Below are 16,886 nucleotides of genomic sequence, written 5' to 3' on the forward strand. Positions count from 1 at the left end.
GAGTCCGGGAATGCACCATTCCCTGACGCTGGCCTTGCCGTGGAGCTGCTGCCCTCACCCTTCGCCACACAGCTCCGGCCACCCGCCCCATTCCCCAGAGTCGGGGAATGCACCATTCCCCAACTCCTACTGCTCACCTTTCTCCCACGGCTGGCTATCAGGGAAGGCAAGCACCCGAAAGGCACCGGAGTCGCTCACTCTCCTTCTTGAATGAGCCGCTCTGGTCCATGCGCCGGCTGCACAAGCGCACATCCAACCTGCCGCTAAATTAAATAAACAGTGTGCCCTTGCGCAGCCGGCGTGTGGACCAGAGCGGCTCATTCAAGAAGGAGAGTGAGCGACTCCGGTGCCTTTTGGGCACTTGCCTTCCCTGACAGCCAGCTGCAGGAGAAATATGGGCAGTAGGAGCCGGGGAATGATACATTCCCTGACTCCAGGGAATGGGGCAGGTGGGCGGGTGGGTGGAGCCTACAGCTTCCATTGCTCCCAGTTCTCCGAACCACCAGCCATCATCACTACCTACTCGCCTGAGCCCGTCCAAACCGGGAGCATTGCACCCCTGGGATATACCCTGGAAGAGTACAGTTGGAAATAATGGATTAATAGATAACATATGGAAAAAGAAATTTTTAATAAGTTAGTAGAATAGAAGTTGGAGTTAATGGAAGAGAATATGCTGAGAAATCAGCCAAATAATGAAATGTTGGAAATCAGCCAAATAATAGGTGGAGTTAAGAAGGAGAATGCTGTTAATCAGCCAAAACAAAATATGCTGGAAATCAGCCAAAACAATGGAAAATGCTGGTAATCAGCCAAATAAAAGGGGGAGTTGAGGAGGATAATATGCTGAAAATAATTATTAATAAGGGGTGAAAAAAATGTTGGGTGATAATTAAAATGAAATGGTAAATTTTGAGATCTCTGTGTAAAAGTTTAAGAATATGATAGGATAGATTGGGTTTAGAAAACGAGAAAAATAGAAAGAAATTTTGATTAATAAATTGAAATAAAAATTGAGTTGTATACATTTGGAAATTAAGATTTGTGGTGATAAAATTGTAAGGTAAATAGACTAATAGACTAGATTGTTTTTGTGTTTAATGTTGATGCTAAAAGGAGCAAGGGATAAAAAATTTAGATAAAGCGGTATTGAATTCTGACTTATAATTGAATTTATAATTGAATATAAAAAGGAGCTTTGCCTTAGTAGGAGATTAGAATGTATGATGAGATAATAGAAAAATTTATTAAGATGTTGGAATTTATGTTAAAATTGTTTGTTTTTCATTTGTTAAATTAGTGTACCCATTTGTGAACGGACCAAGACTTCGTTCTTGAAAAAAAATTTCTTTTTTATGTTTATGTTGGAAAAAATAAAAAAAATTTTTTTTAAAAAAAAGAATTATCCTAGAGCTGAGGTGAGCATTCCAAAGAGTGGGGAAATGGAGAAATGGAAAGTACAGTCACAGTCCCATTTACCAACCACTTCACTTAACAAAAGGGCTGCCTATCTCAATTGTGGTTGCAAAATAAGGACTTATGTCTTTCCTGATATTACTCAAATTCCATACAGTGAAATGAGAACAGTGATTGCTAAATTTGAAGTTGAAAGATCCTAAATGTAAATATAGAAACAAATATATGTGAAATTTAAAAGCCCGAAAGAACTTACATTTTGCCGATAGATTATATCCCCCAAGGGGTGCAGGATGACCTTCTACTGCATCAAAACCTGATGACACCAGTACAACATCTGGAGCAAATTCATGAGCAATAGGCATTACTATTGTTCTGCATCATGAATAGCCAATCCCCAAAAGAAAAAAAAAAGGCAGAAAACAGATTACTGTACCTCACCAAGATACTGAACAATTCGGTTTTCTTCTTCACTGGCATTTTCAACACAAATAAAAAACAAACAAAGAATGAGAAAAGAACTAGAGAAGATGCTAAAGCTACAAACAAACACTGTAGCTTACACTGTAAAGCAGAACTTCTGAAGTTTACCATTTTCTTTTATAGCTATAGAAAAAATGTACATTGATCTACAAATTTATGAATAGTTGCACAGAAAACAATGAATTACTACATCATACATGTAAAATTCTATGGATCACATATAACGCTAACCAGGTACAACTAAATTTGCTTAGTCCTGACTGAAATGATTGGCACTTAAGAAATTAAACTGTACAGCTGAGTGTCAATTATTTTAATTTCATAATATTAATATTAAGTTTAAAATGCATGCTTCATCTGCATATAATTAGGGTGCATGATTAATAAATGAAATTGTGCACTGAGAATGCAGGGCCTAAAGTATTAATGGTGAATTCAAGGATGTGGAGCACTCTATTCAAGTAGTCTAGTTCCTGTTGGTTGCATTTACTGTTGTTTTGGAAGTGCTCTGGCTGCAACCAAGTACCATGTTTCCCCGAAAATACAACCTACCCCGAAAGTAAGTCCTAGCTTGATTTTTACAGGTATGCCCAATGTAAGCCCTATCCCCAAAATAAGCCCTAATTAAGAGGAAATGGGTAGATTATGAGTAGAATAAATGCCAAATTAGGATTTATTATATAGTTTCATAGCCGAATGTTGTTTTGAAACGTATGGTATATGAGGGACATAATAATAATGTTAGAAAGATATGTTTAGCATATCCCTATATGGTGTAAAGGGTGGTAAAGTATTATATATTGTGATATTAATTTGGATTTCATCTTGTAGACTCCATGGGGGGAGGGGAGGGTGAGGGTGGTTAGGGAGTGGGGGGGGGAAAGGGGGAAAAATTTGTGTTTGAAAAACTTTTTTAATTAAAAAAAAAAAAAGACCCCACCCACTCCAGGATGCACAGGCAAATGCTAGGGTGGAAATGATGGGTAGAGCTGCCCTACTACTTACCTTCGGATAGTTGCAGCCAGGCCTCGCACACCCTGGCCCATTTCTTCTGCAGCCAGCAAAGTTTTCCTGAAGGCATCTGCAGTTAATAACAGAGCTCCAGATTGCCTTGCCAGCCACAGAAGAAGTTCCTGAAGGCCTCTGACAGAGAAAAGGAGGCTGGGGGTGACTCATGCAAGTGAGGTGAGTCAATGGATGACATTCCCCCCTGAAAATAGGTGCCTTTTTTGAGGGGCAAAAAAAAAAAAAAATAAGACCAGGTCTGATTTTTGGGAAAACATGGTAGATAACTATCCTTGGCTTTGTGGTGGATTTTTATTCTTAGTATTACACTATTAGTATTAATATTACACTATTTTGGACAAAAAGATATTTAGGCATAGCTGTCTAGCCTAATTCAAATGTTTTGCTTTAGAATATAATGAATGTTGTGAGAAAGAGAACAAATATACTAGTTTTTATTCCTCATTGCGTTCTAACCAACAGGGGTTAGAGTGCAGTACTGCAGGCTACTTCTGCTGACTGCTGGCTGCCTGCAGTTTGGCAGTTTGAGTCTCACCGGCTCAAGGTTGACTTGGCCTTCCATCCTTCTGAGGTCAGTAAAATAAGAACTCAGATTGTTGGGGGCAATATGCTGACTCTGTAAACCTCTTAGAGAGCACTATGAAGTGGTATATAAGTGCTATTGCTATTGCAGCTGGTTTTCTGTGCTCAATCAAATGAATGTATTACTATAATGGAGAGACTTCTAATCTATGTACATTTGAACATACCCTCTATTAAGGGTAGATTTTTTTGGAAAATAAATCTCTATGTGAAAAACATCCGGACTGTGTTATCTATGAGCTGAGGTGGCACAGCACTGCAGGCTACTTCAGCTGACTGGTAACTGAAGTTCGGCAGTTCAAATCTCACCTACTCAAGGTTGACTCAGCCTTCCATCCTTCCAAGGTGGGTAAAACGGGGACCCAGATTGTTGGGGGCAATATGCTGACTCTGTAAACCGCTTAGAGAGGAATGTAAAAGCACTATGAAGCGGTATATAAGTCTAATTGCTATTGCTATTGCTACCTGACTCATGGAGCTTTTTCTTTAGAATTACTGCTAATTTTTAAAATTGTGACATATGCTTTCTTTTAGGCCAGTGTTTTTTAAAAGTGTGGTCCCAAAATTTTTGGAGGGTGCCTCAAGATCCTCTCAAGGGGTCTTGTAATTTTTTTGCCAGCCTACGCTAAAAAAACAATACAATATTTAAACCCCATCAAACAATCATGAGAAGCAGTAGCAGTAGCAAATGCATCAACTTTAATTTTTTAAAGCAGTAAACATCAATAAATATAACCCACATAAACAAAAGCTCTTTTGGGGTCCTCCACAATTTTTAAAAGTGGGAAGGGGTCCTCCAAAAAAAATGTTTAAGAAACACTTAAGTTTCTTAAGTTCTTGGCTTACATTTTCCCTTGGAATTTATCTAAAATGGATTTTAGGATAATTTTACCATGAACAGTTGTTCCAACAATTACTTTCCTTAATCTGATTCTATAAATAAAGGCTGTCCCAGTGCCTTTCATTTATTAAAATGAGACTTACTCATCAAAAACTACAAGAGAAAATGTCATATAAGGAATATATGTTGAAAAGAACCACTATTAACATAAATAGCATGAAAAATATCACATGAGAAAGATATCATAAACAAAAAAATAATAAAAAAAATAAATTTCATACATTAAAACTTGCATTGCCTTTATGTAATGTATTTCTTTTTTTATAAGCATAAGGCTTATGCTTAGCATAAGTGTACAAATTTGAATATTGTGGTTTGTTAACATACAGATACTCCTAATCACCCACCAAATTAGGAAAAATTTGTAAATTAAGAATTACCTGAAAGCAGTCAAGTATTCTGGATCTCCTATTGGTGGATTAAGACCACCAGTAAATGCTATATTTACATTAAAACCAACACCCAATCCTATGCCAACCTAAGAAATAGAAAATGAAGAAAAAGAATGAAACAGGTTATGTATCTAGAAAATATTAATATCTATAAGATTGTTTAACAGCACTTCAAATCATTTAATAGCTCTTATGCAATTTAATATGAGAAAATTCAAACCGATGTAGAAATTTTGAATACCCTTCCTTCACTATTACGATAGTGCGATCTTAACTTTTAAATACTTTCATGACACTATCTGCCTGCCAGGTTCCTAATCACTGTCTTGAATGGGGCTTTGAACAGGATTGCTCCATGCAACCTGTGGATCGCTTGGTCCCTCAAGAGGAGGAATTGAAAAGGATAAAATGGAATAGAGATATCTAGAATGCTGCTGGTAGAAGTTGAGCAAATTTTACCGAACGCAGGTAAGAGCTGCTATTAAAGCCTACCATATTGCAATTTGGGTAGTGAAGTCTAAATGTCTGCAGATGATCACCCAATGACCCCCTTTAGGGTGACCTGTTTCCTCCTGGGAAGGAGAGTATAGAGGTCTACCTGCAGGGCCAATTAATCCACTATTTAATCATTCTGACTATCAAGAAATTCCTCCTTACTTCCTGGTTGGATCTCTGTCTGACAAGCTTCCAGCTTCCTGTTCTGCCCTTAGATGGTATTAGAGAATAAATCGGCCTACCATGAGGTACTATTACTTCCTGTAATCTTGATGTTATTCATCTGTTGATGTACTTAGAACTCCATTGGCTTTTTTTGGCAGTTTTTTGAAGATTGAAACCACATCAGTTCTTTTCTGGTCCTCTGTCAGTTCCCTCATCCTCCAGGAACTATGAAAGATTTCATTCGTGGTTCTGAGATCACCTCTTCCAGCTCCTTCAGTACTCTGCGATATAAATTAGGAGATCTGATCCAAGAGATTTGAATGCAGATAGGTATTCTATTTGGTAGATCCTACCAAATCCTTACCTATTTTGACTTGCATTCCTGTGCTATCTTCCACGATGATGCTTTTGGTAGACTGGACTATTTTTCTTTTTGTGAAGACAGATGCAAAGAAGGAATTAAGTAGTTCTGCTTTCTCCTTGCTGCCCACCATATTATTGCCATCTTCTCCTACTATAGGTAGTCCTTGACTTACAACCAGTGGTGGGATTCAGCCAGTTTGCACCACTTCGGGAGAACTGGTTGTTAACTTTCTGAGCAATTTGGCAAATTGGTTGTTGGAAGAAATCATTAGGGCAGAGAACCGGTTGTTAAATTACTTGAATCCCACTACTGCTTACAACCATTCATTTAGTGAGTGTTTGAAGTTACAATGGCACTGAAAAAAGTGACTTATAATTGTTTTTCACAAGACTGTTGCAGCATCCCCATGGTCACATGATCAAAATTCAGATGCTTGGCAACTAGTTCATATTTATGATAGTTGCAGTGTCCTGAGGTATATGATCACCTTTTGTACCTTCTGACCAGCAAGAATGGGGAAGCAGATTCACTTAACAACCATGTTACTACAGTGATTCACTTAACAACTGTGACAAGAAAGGTCATTAAATGGAGCAAAACTCACTTAACAAATGTCTTGCTTTGCAAGAGAAATTTTGGGCTCAATTGTGGTTGTAAGTTGAACACTATCTGTAGTGAACAGACTTTCTAATTGCAATTTTTTTTTGCAAATTGCAAAGAAAACAAATTTTTAGTTATTTTTAGCATTTGTTGCCAGTCGTTAGTTCATTCTGACCCTTAGTCTTCATGATTCTGCAAGGGCAGCCTTGCAAATTTGAGCTATTTACTGGTATGCTATTCTAGATATACCCCCCCGCCCCACTTTTCATCTTTTATCATTGTCCTTTTTATCCCTCCGTTTATCAGAGAGCTTTTTGTGCAATCATGCTCGTTTTGTCCGGCATCTCATTTTTCTTTCTCTGTGGTATTTTTCTTTTTTGCTTTATTTTCTTGTTTTTCCATCTTGAACTGTTTTTCCCTCTAAGATTTCCATTCATGGAATCTTTCCTAATCTCTCTCTTCGTTTGATGAAGTCAACTCTTTTAAAGTCTAGAACATCAGTCTAACTTTCTTTAGTTACCTGTGCCTATATTATGATGAATTCTAGTATGACATAGTCATTCTCCCCCAAATTCCTACAACTTCCACTCCTTCAGCCATTTCATCCCTATTATTAAGTCCAGGATAGCTGACCTTCTAGTTCAGTGATCCCCAACCCCCGGGCAGTGGCCCATTATCGGGCCACGTGTGTGGCACCCCAAAGGCTTTTCCTCTCTTGCATGAGGAGAGCTGTGCATGCCGGCTCTCCAATCATGTGGCCTGGTTCCCTTCTGCACCCCACCCCACCCAAGCCTGGCCACCAAGCTGCTTGTTCCTGATGCTCCAAAAGCTTTGCTGCCTGCTGCCCAGGCTACCTGCACAGGACATCCTATCTGCTTTTGGATAGTTGGGCAGCCACAGTTATTCTGAAGGAGGACGAAACCATGGCCCCAAAGGCTTCTCTTTTCCACACCAAAAGCTTTTGCAAACAAAAGAAAGGCTTTGGGGGAGCAATCTTGCATTCTTCAGTCCCTTTGCAAAAGCTTTTGGTGTGTAGAAGCCTGAAGAAGTGCACAACTGCACCCCAAAGGCTTCTCTTCTCTCTTGCGTGGAGTTGTGTTCTCCTCTCCCCTTCCCAGCTGGGCCACTAAGCCACAAAGGTTGGGGACCACTGCTCTAGTTTCCTCCTCAATTTTTGGGATGATAAAGCTGACAAGTAGGCATGCCTAGAACCTGTTCAATCTTCCACTTGATGCAGAGTTTGTCTTCCAGTTGATATCAGGATAGTTTAACAGATTAATAGAGTTGGAAGGGACCTTGTAGGTCCAACCTCTCACCCAAGTAGCAGACCCTTCTAATAGACGGCAGTCCAGTCTCTTCTTGAAAACTTCCAGTAATGAAGCTCCCAGAACTTCTGAAGGCAAGCTGTTCTGTTGGTTGATTGCTCTCACTGTCAGAAAAATTTCTCCTTATTTCTAGATTGAATTTCTCCTTGTTCATTTTCCATCTATTGTTCCTTGTCTGGTCTTCAGGTGCTTTGGAAAATAGCTTGTTCCCCTCCTCTCTGTGGCAGTCCCTCAAATATTGAAACACTGCTATCATGTCTCCCCTGGTCCTTCTCTTCACTAGACTAGCCATGACCAGTTCCTGCAACCGTTCATTGTATGTTTTAGCCTCCAGTTCCCTAATCATCTTGATTGCTCTTCTCTGCACTCTTTCTAGAGTCTCAACATCTTTTTTATAGTATGGTGACCAAAACTGGATGCAGTATTCTAGGTGTGGTCTTACTCAGACTTTATAGAGTGGTATTAGTACCTCACTTGATCTTGATCGTATCTCTCTGTTAATGCAATTTAGGATTGCATTGGCTTTTTTGGCTGCCACCGAACACTTTTGGTTCATATTTAATTGGTTGACCACTATAAGACTCCAAGATCCCTCTCAGTTACTGCTATTAAGCCTGGTTTAACCCAGTCTGTATGTTTACTTTTGGTTTTTCTTGCCTAAGACTTTACTTTTCTCTACATTGAATTTCATTTGGTTAGATAGGGCCCAGTGTTCAAGTCTGTCAAGATTCATCTGGATCTTGAGCCTATCTTCTAGGATGTTGGCTATTCCTGCCAGTTTAGCATCATCTGCAAATTTGTTAAGTTCCCCTTCTATTCCCTCATCTAAGTCGTTTATGAAGATATTGAAAAGTACTGGGTCTAAGACGGAACATTGTGGTACCCCACTGCTTAATTCCCTCCCTGTAGATGTAGTACCATTAAGGACTACTCATTGAGTACAGTTTGTCAGCCAGTTGATGGTGATGCTATCTATCTCACTTTTTTTTAACTTACCAAGAAGTAGGTTGTGGTCTACTTTGTTGAATGCCTTGCTGAAGTCTAAGTATATTATGTCCACAGTATAATATAATAAGTATATTATGTCCACAGTATTTTGCTGGTCTACTAATTTAGTCGCTATGTTGAAGAATGAAATAAGATTGGTTTGGAATGATCTGTTTTTAACAAATCCATACTGACTTCCAGTTATTACTTTTCTCCTTTCTAGATGTTGGCAGATCTGGGTTTGTTATCATTTTTTCCAGTATCTTTCCGGGTATTGATGTTAGGCTGATTGGTCTGTAGTTTCCTGGGTCTGGTTTTTCTCCTTTTTTTTTTGAAGATGAGAACCACATCAGATCTTTTCCAGTCCTCTGGTAGTTCACCGGTACTCCAGGATTTTTGAAATATGTGGTACAGTGGTTCTGAGATGATATCTGTCAGCTCCTTTAGAACTCTGGGATGTAATCCATCAGGTCCCAGTGATTTGTATTCATATAGTTAAAAGTTCCCATTACTACAGTGATATTTTTTCTGCATATCTCAGGTAACTGATTTGCAAAAAGTTCATCTATTTTCTTTGCTTGTTTGGCTGACTTGTAGTATGTCATATTTTTCTGTAGTATTCACCCAAATATTTTCACAAAGGCTTTTGCCTTTGGCATCATGCATTTCTGTGCAGCTGTAAGAATTCTTTACATACAATGCAACTTCTCCTTTTTTCTTTTCTTTTGAACAAATAATATCCTTCTAGTAATATATTCCAATCATAGCTCCATCCCACCAAGTTTCACTAATAGCAACAATATAACTACCCTCACATACCAGGACTTCAAGTTCTCCCTGTTTATTCATACTCTCAGCATTAGTGTATAGACATCTGAGCCGTTTATGGCTGACCTTGCATTTACGTGTTGTGTTTCCTATTTTATACTCTGGTGCCCTTTTCTCCTTTTGGTCTGATTTGTTGTCTTGTGGCTTATGCTTTGGGTTTGGTCCTAAAAATTGGCCACAGGTTTAATTTAAAGCCCTTTGGATGACCCAGATGATTCCAAACACATTCTTTCCAATCCTTGTGAGAGCCAGCCCATGTCCAGTTAGAAGCCCATCACTTAGATAATGTAAATAATGGTCCAGAAATCCAAAGTTCTCTCAATGGCACCATCCCTTGTCTGAGTCACCAATCACCACCACACACCTTTTTCTCTTTGGGGAACCCAGAGGATTCCTCTACTTTGTGACAGTCTGTGTTACTTTTCTTCCTGTGATTAGAACAGCTGATGAAGACTCTCTGCAGCCATCCATACCATTGACTATATTATCCTTCTGGAATGCCCTGGGGGATGAGACTGGGGGGGTACTTTGTTGTCCTGATTCTCTTCCCTCCTCTGTAGCTGTTATCAGGAAGTGAGGGGTTCGGCCCTTACCCCTGCTTTGTGCGGTCACACAGAGTTCAATAAACAGTGCTTCTGTTTAACATCAGCCATCAGTAAGAAGTAAGATATAATCAGTATGCTGATCATACCTAGTTGCATTTCTCAGCCCATGCCATGACCTCCCTCTTACAGTGCATGGAAGCTGTTAAGGGTAACAGACTGAACCCTGAGATAAAAGTGGCTCTTTGGTCCATGAAAAATTGCCAACTTTTATTTTGAATGAAGTTGCCCTGCCCCAGATGGACCCAATGCATAATTTACACCTTGTCCTAGACAAGGTATAAATTGCAGTCATGATGAGGAGGGCCTCTGCACAACTGTGAATTGTGTGTCAGTTATGTCTTTTCCTGGACCAACTTGTTCACAGTCACCCATTCCCTAATCATCTCCTGTTTTAACTATTGCAATGCGCTCTACATATTGAAAAATATCAAAAAAATTCAATTAGTCCAAAATGTCGTAGATCACATGGTTTTATATAAGTTACACATTAGATCTCTTGTAGGAGGTCCAATTCAAAGTGATGAAGCTCCACATAGTTTGGGGCCATGTTATTTGAAGGATTCTCTTTTTATTTATTTATTTTATTTTATTTTATTTTAAATTTATATACCGCCCTTCTCCCTGAGGACTCAGGGCGGTGTACAGCCAGAATTAAAAAACATAAAATACAAATATTAAAAAACAATTAATATATATATAAATTTGGCCCAAAATTAAAAATACAAACCAATTAAAACATTTAAAATTTCTTCTTAAACCAGCCCGGCTTGCTGGAAAAAGTGGGTTTTAAGGGCATGGCGGAAGGCACTAAGGTCTTGGATTCTCCTTATCTCTGGGGGCAACTGATTCCAGAGGGTAGGTGCCCCCACAGAGAAGGCCCTCCCCCTGGGGGTCACCAGCCTACATTGATTGGCTGATGGCACCCTGAGGAGGCCCTCTCTGTGGGAGCGCACGGGACGATGGGAGGTCGTTGGTAGCAGCAGGCGGTCTCGAAGATAGCTAGGTCCGATGCCATGGAGCGCTTTAAAGGTGATAACCAGCACCTTGAAGCGCACCCGGAAGACCACTGGGAGCCAGTGCAGCTCGCGCAGGAGCAGTGTTACATGGGAGCGCTATGCTGCTCCCGTCACTACCCGTGCTGCTGCATTCTGGACCAGTTGGAGCCTCCGGGTGCTCTTCAAGGGGAGCCCCATGTAGAGAGCGTTGCAGTAGTCAAGGCGAGAGGTGACGAGGGCATGAGTGACTGTGCACAGGGAATCCCGATCAAGAAAGGGCCACAACTGGCGAATCAGGCGAACCTGACAAAAGGTCCCCCTGGTTACAGCTGTCAGATGTTCCTCCAAGGACAGCTGCATATCCAGGAGGACTCCCAGATTGCGAGCCCTTTCTGTGGGGGCCAAAGACTCGCCCCCAATAGTCAGTGATGGAGTCAACTGACTATATCGGGATGCCGGGAACCACAGCCACTCAGTCTTGGAAGGGTTGAGCTTGAGCCTGTTCCTCCCCATCCAGATCCGCACAGCCTCCAGGCACTGGGACATCACTTCAAGGGCATCGTTGGGGTGGCCTGGGGTGGAGATATACAGCTGGGTGTCATCAGCGTACTGGTGGTATCTCACCCCGAAGCCATGGATGATCTCGCCCAGCGGCTTTACATAAATGTTGAACAGAAGGGGCGAGAGGACCGATCCCTGCGGCACTCCACAGATGAGAGGCCTCGAGGTCGACCTCTGCCCCCCTGCCAACACAAACTGCGACCGGTCGGAGAGAAAGGAGGAGAACCACCGCAACACGGTGCCTCCCACCCCCAACTCTTCCAGCCGGTGCAGCATGATACCATGGTCAATGGTATCAAAAGCCGCTGAGAGATCTAACAGGACCAGAACAGAGGAGCAACCTCTGTCCCGAGCCCTTCAGAGATCATCAACCAACGCGACCAATGCTGTTTCCGTGCTGTGCCCAGACCTGAAACCTGACTGGAACGGATCTAGATAAGATGTTTCCTCCAGGAATTGTGGGAACTGTCGCGCGACCACACTCTCCACAACCTTCGCCATGAAGCGAAGGTTGGAGACAGGACAGTAGTTGGCCAATATTGCCGGATCCAGGGACGGCTTCTTGAGGAGAGGCCTCACCACCGCCTCCTTCAAGGCAGCGGGGAAGTGGCCCTCACTCAGCGAAGCGTTGATAACACCCTGGAGCCAGCCTCGTGTAACCTCCCGGGAAGCCAGTACCAACCAGGAGGTCCAGTAAACATGTGGCCGCATTAAGTCTCCCCAAAATCCTGTCCACATCATCGGGAGTCACAGCATCAAACTCCTCCCAGATAACATTCTCAAGACTATTCCTCGTCACTCTGCCCTGATCTACCCAGTCAGAGTCCAAATCCCCCCGGATCTGAGCGATTTTGTCATACAGGTATTGTCCAAAATCCTCCGCCCTGCCTTCCAAGGGATCCTCCCGCACTCCCGGATGGAGCAGGGAGCGGGTCACCCTAAACAGGGCGGCCGGACGATTCCCTGATGATGCAATAGAGGCGGAAAAGTAATTAAACTTTGCCGTCTTTATCACCACTAGGTAGGTCTTAATATGCAACCTTACCAGTGTTCGATCAGATTCAGCGAGACTGGCCCTCCAACCGCTCTCCAGGCGTCTTTTCCGGTGCTTCATTTCCCTCAGCTCCTCGGTGAACCAAGGAGCCACACGGGATCGGCACCAGGTCAGAGGCCGCAAAGGCACGACTCGGTCCAAGGCCCCACCAGCCGCCCAATCCCAGGCGGTTACCAGGTCCTCGGCCGAGTCATGTGCTAGAACCTCAGGAAATGGCCCAAGCTCCATCTGGAACCTCTCAGGATCCATCAGGCGCCTGGGGCGGATCCATCTAATTTTCTCAGTTATATCTAGCCAAATTACCAGAATGGGGAGACGGAGAATGTTATGAGTCTCCTTTATTAAGGAGGTCCACCTCCTCTATTAAGGAGGTCCATAAAGGAGTTTGCAGAGGTGTCAAACTCAAGGCCCGTGGGCCAGATCTGGCCCATGGTGGTACTTAGTTTGGCCTGTGGAGCTGACCTGGAAATAGCAAATGACTGTCCTGCGGTGCTTCTGCTAGTGAAAATGGGGTGCAAGGGTGCCCTGTGCCCTGTTTTCAGCCTGCACGGTCTCCTACAGCACTCTGCCAGCCAAATAGGGTGTGGGGGCCTCCAAAGGCTTCTCCCGGCCTGTTACAGGCCAAAATGGTTCCTCCATGGGCCAGATCCGGCCCTCCGAGGCTCCGTTCAGCCCTCTCCACAGACTGTGCCTGCTTTGCTAGAATCCTGGATTCCACTTACTCCTCCCCACCCCATTTCCCATGGCTGTACTGTACTTACTTTTTGAAGAGCTCCAGAAGAGGCTGACCCACGTGGCAGAGAAGCCAAAGTCAGAAGCCCGTGAAGCTGTAAGAACGTGAGATGTAAGGAAAACAGCTTTCCCCATCAGAATAAATGAACAGCTTCTCTGCCATGAGGGCCTGCAGGCTTAGTTTGGGCCCAGTCTGGCCGGCGACGAGCTGCCTCCTGCTTGCTGCTGACTGGCTAGTTCAAATGAGAAGCTTTAGGGATTGGGGCGTGGCAGCCAATCAACAAGGGGCTTGCAGTTCCTTGAGACAAAGGAAGCAAGTTCCTCGTTGATTGGCTGCTGCTGCTGCCTCAAAACCTGAAGCTGTCCTGAGGCTGCTGTGGCCCCACCCAGGCCTTAAAATCTTAAGCATGATTTAAGAAGACATAATGATTTTAGTTTTTTTCAAGTTGTTTATAATATAGTAATTAAAATATTCTTTTCATATAGTAGTTTTAAAGCAGAAATGTCAAAAATGTTGGGGCCAAAAAGTAGGACCAGGACAACATGGGTGGGTGACATGACAAAAATTAAACTAAGATCTGAAGGATACTTACTTATTGAGGCCTTTTAAATTCTTTTATTTTACCTTTTCTGTTTTATTCATTATATTTTTGAATAATCATTTTAAAGTAATGTTCTCTTTCTGAGGAAGTCTATATAGAAGATTGGAAGAATGCAAATAACAATCACATGAATATGGAGCTTGCACGTTATACGTGCAAATGGGTTTTCAAAAGCCCAGATCACAATCACATGACCTCAAAGGGGGATTTGGAACTTTGAATCTGGGCCATTAGTATCTCCCAGGTAAATCTGTTAGAATTTTGGTCATAAGTCAAAGCCTATCTGTATATTCTTGTAAGTTATTTAGAATTATAGAGGGAGTGGTCACTATAGGTTACTCAAGGTACTTCCACTTTTATCTGTATTTTTCATTGTGACCTTGTTCAGTGAACATATGTACTCAAGGATAGAAGGAAAAGATTTGCAATGTTATATCTTTACAATCTGCTCAGATGAAATGCTTCACTATTAGCAACAACCCTTACTTGTTGTCTTCAAAGAATATATTTTTCCCAACGCATATATTTTTAAAGATCCCCACTTTGCTACATTTATTACTTTTAGTATTTGAGTGACAATTTCTGCAAAATTCTATTATTAGAATAAAAAAGCAAGCAACCAGGGCTATGTAGCAAGAAAAAGGCTGTTGAAATTGTACTTCTACTTAATCATCAAATTTATTTGAAAATATTTAAGTTTATTTTAAAGAATTATTCTATATATTACAATACAGTTAGTTATCCTAGTAGGAGGGCAGTGTAATATTAAATTGTAGTTTATATTATATAATTGACAACAGATGCAGTATTGTCAAGTCCCTCTTAATCCAACATTGCGTCTCATTGTGTCAGGGACATCTGGGAAATTTACAAAGCAGGACAATAACCTCTGATCTTTGGCATCTAAGATAATAGGCTTTTAATTACAGGGAAAATAGATGCCCTCAAACTAGAACCTAGAATTTGTTTACAAAAATCCAAATATGGGCCCAGAAGGAAAATAAATTCTATGGCTGAACTTTTCATTAACTATTGTGTATGCTCAATAAATGTATGCTCAATAAATGAGTAGGGGCAATATGGGACAGCATTTACCAATTAGGTATGGGAAATACCCATGCTGACTAGAAAGTTTCAGATCAAAGCATCACAATGGTACAGATTTGAAGAAAGTTGGAATAGGTCAAAGGAATATACATTCTTTCTATTTTTAAATTACAAAATCAACTTCACGCAGACTGGGCAATCAATTCCTCATATTGATAGAAACAATACCTAAATTACAAGTATTACTGTGAGAACTTTTTCTTCTAAGCATAAGAATATTATTTGATCTGAGAGAATCCTCTGATAGCGTGATAAACAACAACACAAGAAGCAGAGATTTAAGCATGATTATTTATTTATTTCTGCCTTTGCGTCAATGATGGGAATATCCTCCACTGGTACAGGTAGTCCTCAATTTTCAATTGCAATTGGCGTTTCTGTTGTAAGTTGTGACAGATCTGATTTTACAACAATTTTTAAGGTGGTTAAGTGAAACCACCTTTCCCAGTGGGCATTTTTTATTGTAGGAAATTGGCAAATAAAGGTCACATCATGTGATGGCAAGATGTGACAACCAGCTGCAAATGTGAGCTGGTTACCAAATGTCCGAATTGTGATTATGTGACTGCAATGGTCATAAGTGCAATACAGATTGTAAGTCACTTTTTCCAAGGCCATCATAATTGCACTGTCATTAAATGAATGGTGGTAAGTTGAGGACTTCCTATCTGATAAACAATAACTTTCCAAGCAGGGATTAATAATACAATTAATTAGATTTAATTAATTCATTCATTATTAATGCTTTTCCTGGTAATTGCCTGGACTAATCCCTGCAGCTTTCTTGCAACGTTTTGGAAGAGATTTGCCATTGTCTGCTTCCTAGGTCTGAGAGACAGTGGCTGACAACTCTTCTGGAAAGAAAGCTCTGATGTTCTTCCTGGGATCTGCTCATTCTCCCAGCTTAACTCCTGTTAAGCCCTGAGTGCTTTTATCACCATTTTGGCCTTTATTTGTCACATGTTCTCTAGTTCCCCCTTCAGGCCCTGATACTTCCTATAGTCTTTCATACTCCTTCCTGATGTTGTTGTCATTTAGCATCCCTACATCTATCACTACTGCTGTTTTTTGGTCCTTGTCTACTACCACAATGTTTTATTGATTGGCTAGTACCTGCCTGTCCATCTGGATCTGAAAACCTGACAGGATCTTAGTCCTATTATTCTCCACAATGTTCTGTAGAATTTCTCATCTGGACCTGGAACAGTCTAACCCATACTCTGTGCAGATGTTCCTGTACATTATGCCAGGTATGTGGTTGTGTTGTTCAGTATATGCTATTCCTGCCTGTACATCCTACCACTATGTGTTAGACTGTCTCTGAGGTATGCGTAGTCTGTACCTTACAGACCTCTCTCTTTCTCATATATACAGTATACAGGTAGTCCTTGACTTACAACAGTTTGTTTAGTGATTGTTCAAAGTTACAACAGCACTGAAAAAAGTGATTTATGACCATTATTCACATTTATGACTTTTGCAGCATCCCCACAGTCATGTGATTTACATTCATATGCTTGACAACTGTTGTTTATGACAGTTGCAGTTTCCTAGGGTCTTGTGATACCCTTTTGTGACATTCTGACAAGCAAAAGTCAATAGGGAAGCCAGATTCACTTAATCGTGTTACTAATTTAAAAACAGCAGTGATTCATTTTAAAACTGT

At 41.2% G+C, this 16,886-nt stretch overlaps 1 protein-coding gene across 1 annotated transcript in view; it reads right to left on the reverse strand.

The window, feature by feature from the left end:
- HDAC4 (histone deacetylase 4) overlaps positions 1-16,886 on the reverse strand; it is a 423,752-nt gene that overhangs the window by 13,099 nt on the left and 393,767 nt on the right. Inside the window, exons 21-22 of the mRNA XM_070933431.1 lie at positions 4,789-4,886; positions 1,673-1,791 (exon numbers count right to left, since the gene is read on the reverse strand). Of these exons, the coding sequence (XP_070789532.1) occupies positions 1,673-1,791; positions 4,789-4,886 (217 nt within the window). The remainder of the gene's footprint in view (positions 1-1,672; positions 1,792-4,788; positions 4,887-16,886) is intronic.

This window comes from Pituophis catenifer, unplaced genomic scaffold, assembly GCF_029215685.1.
Source record: "Pituophis catenifer annectens isolate HBS135680 unplaced genomic scaffold, rPitCat1.0.hap2 SCAF_1, whole genome shotgun sequence".
In the NCBI taxonomy this organism is placed as follows: Eukaryota; Metazoa; Chordata; class Lepidosauria; order Squamata; family Colubridae; genus Pituophis; species Pituophis catenifer.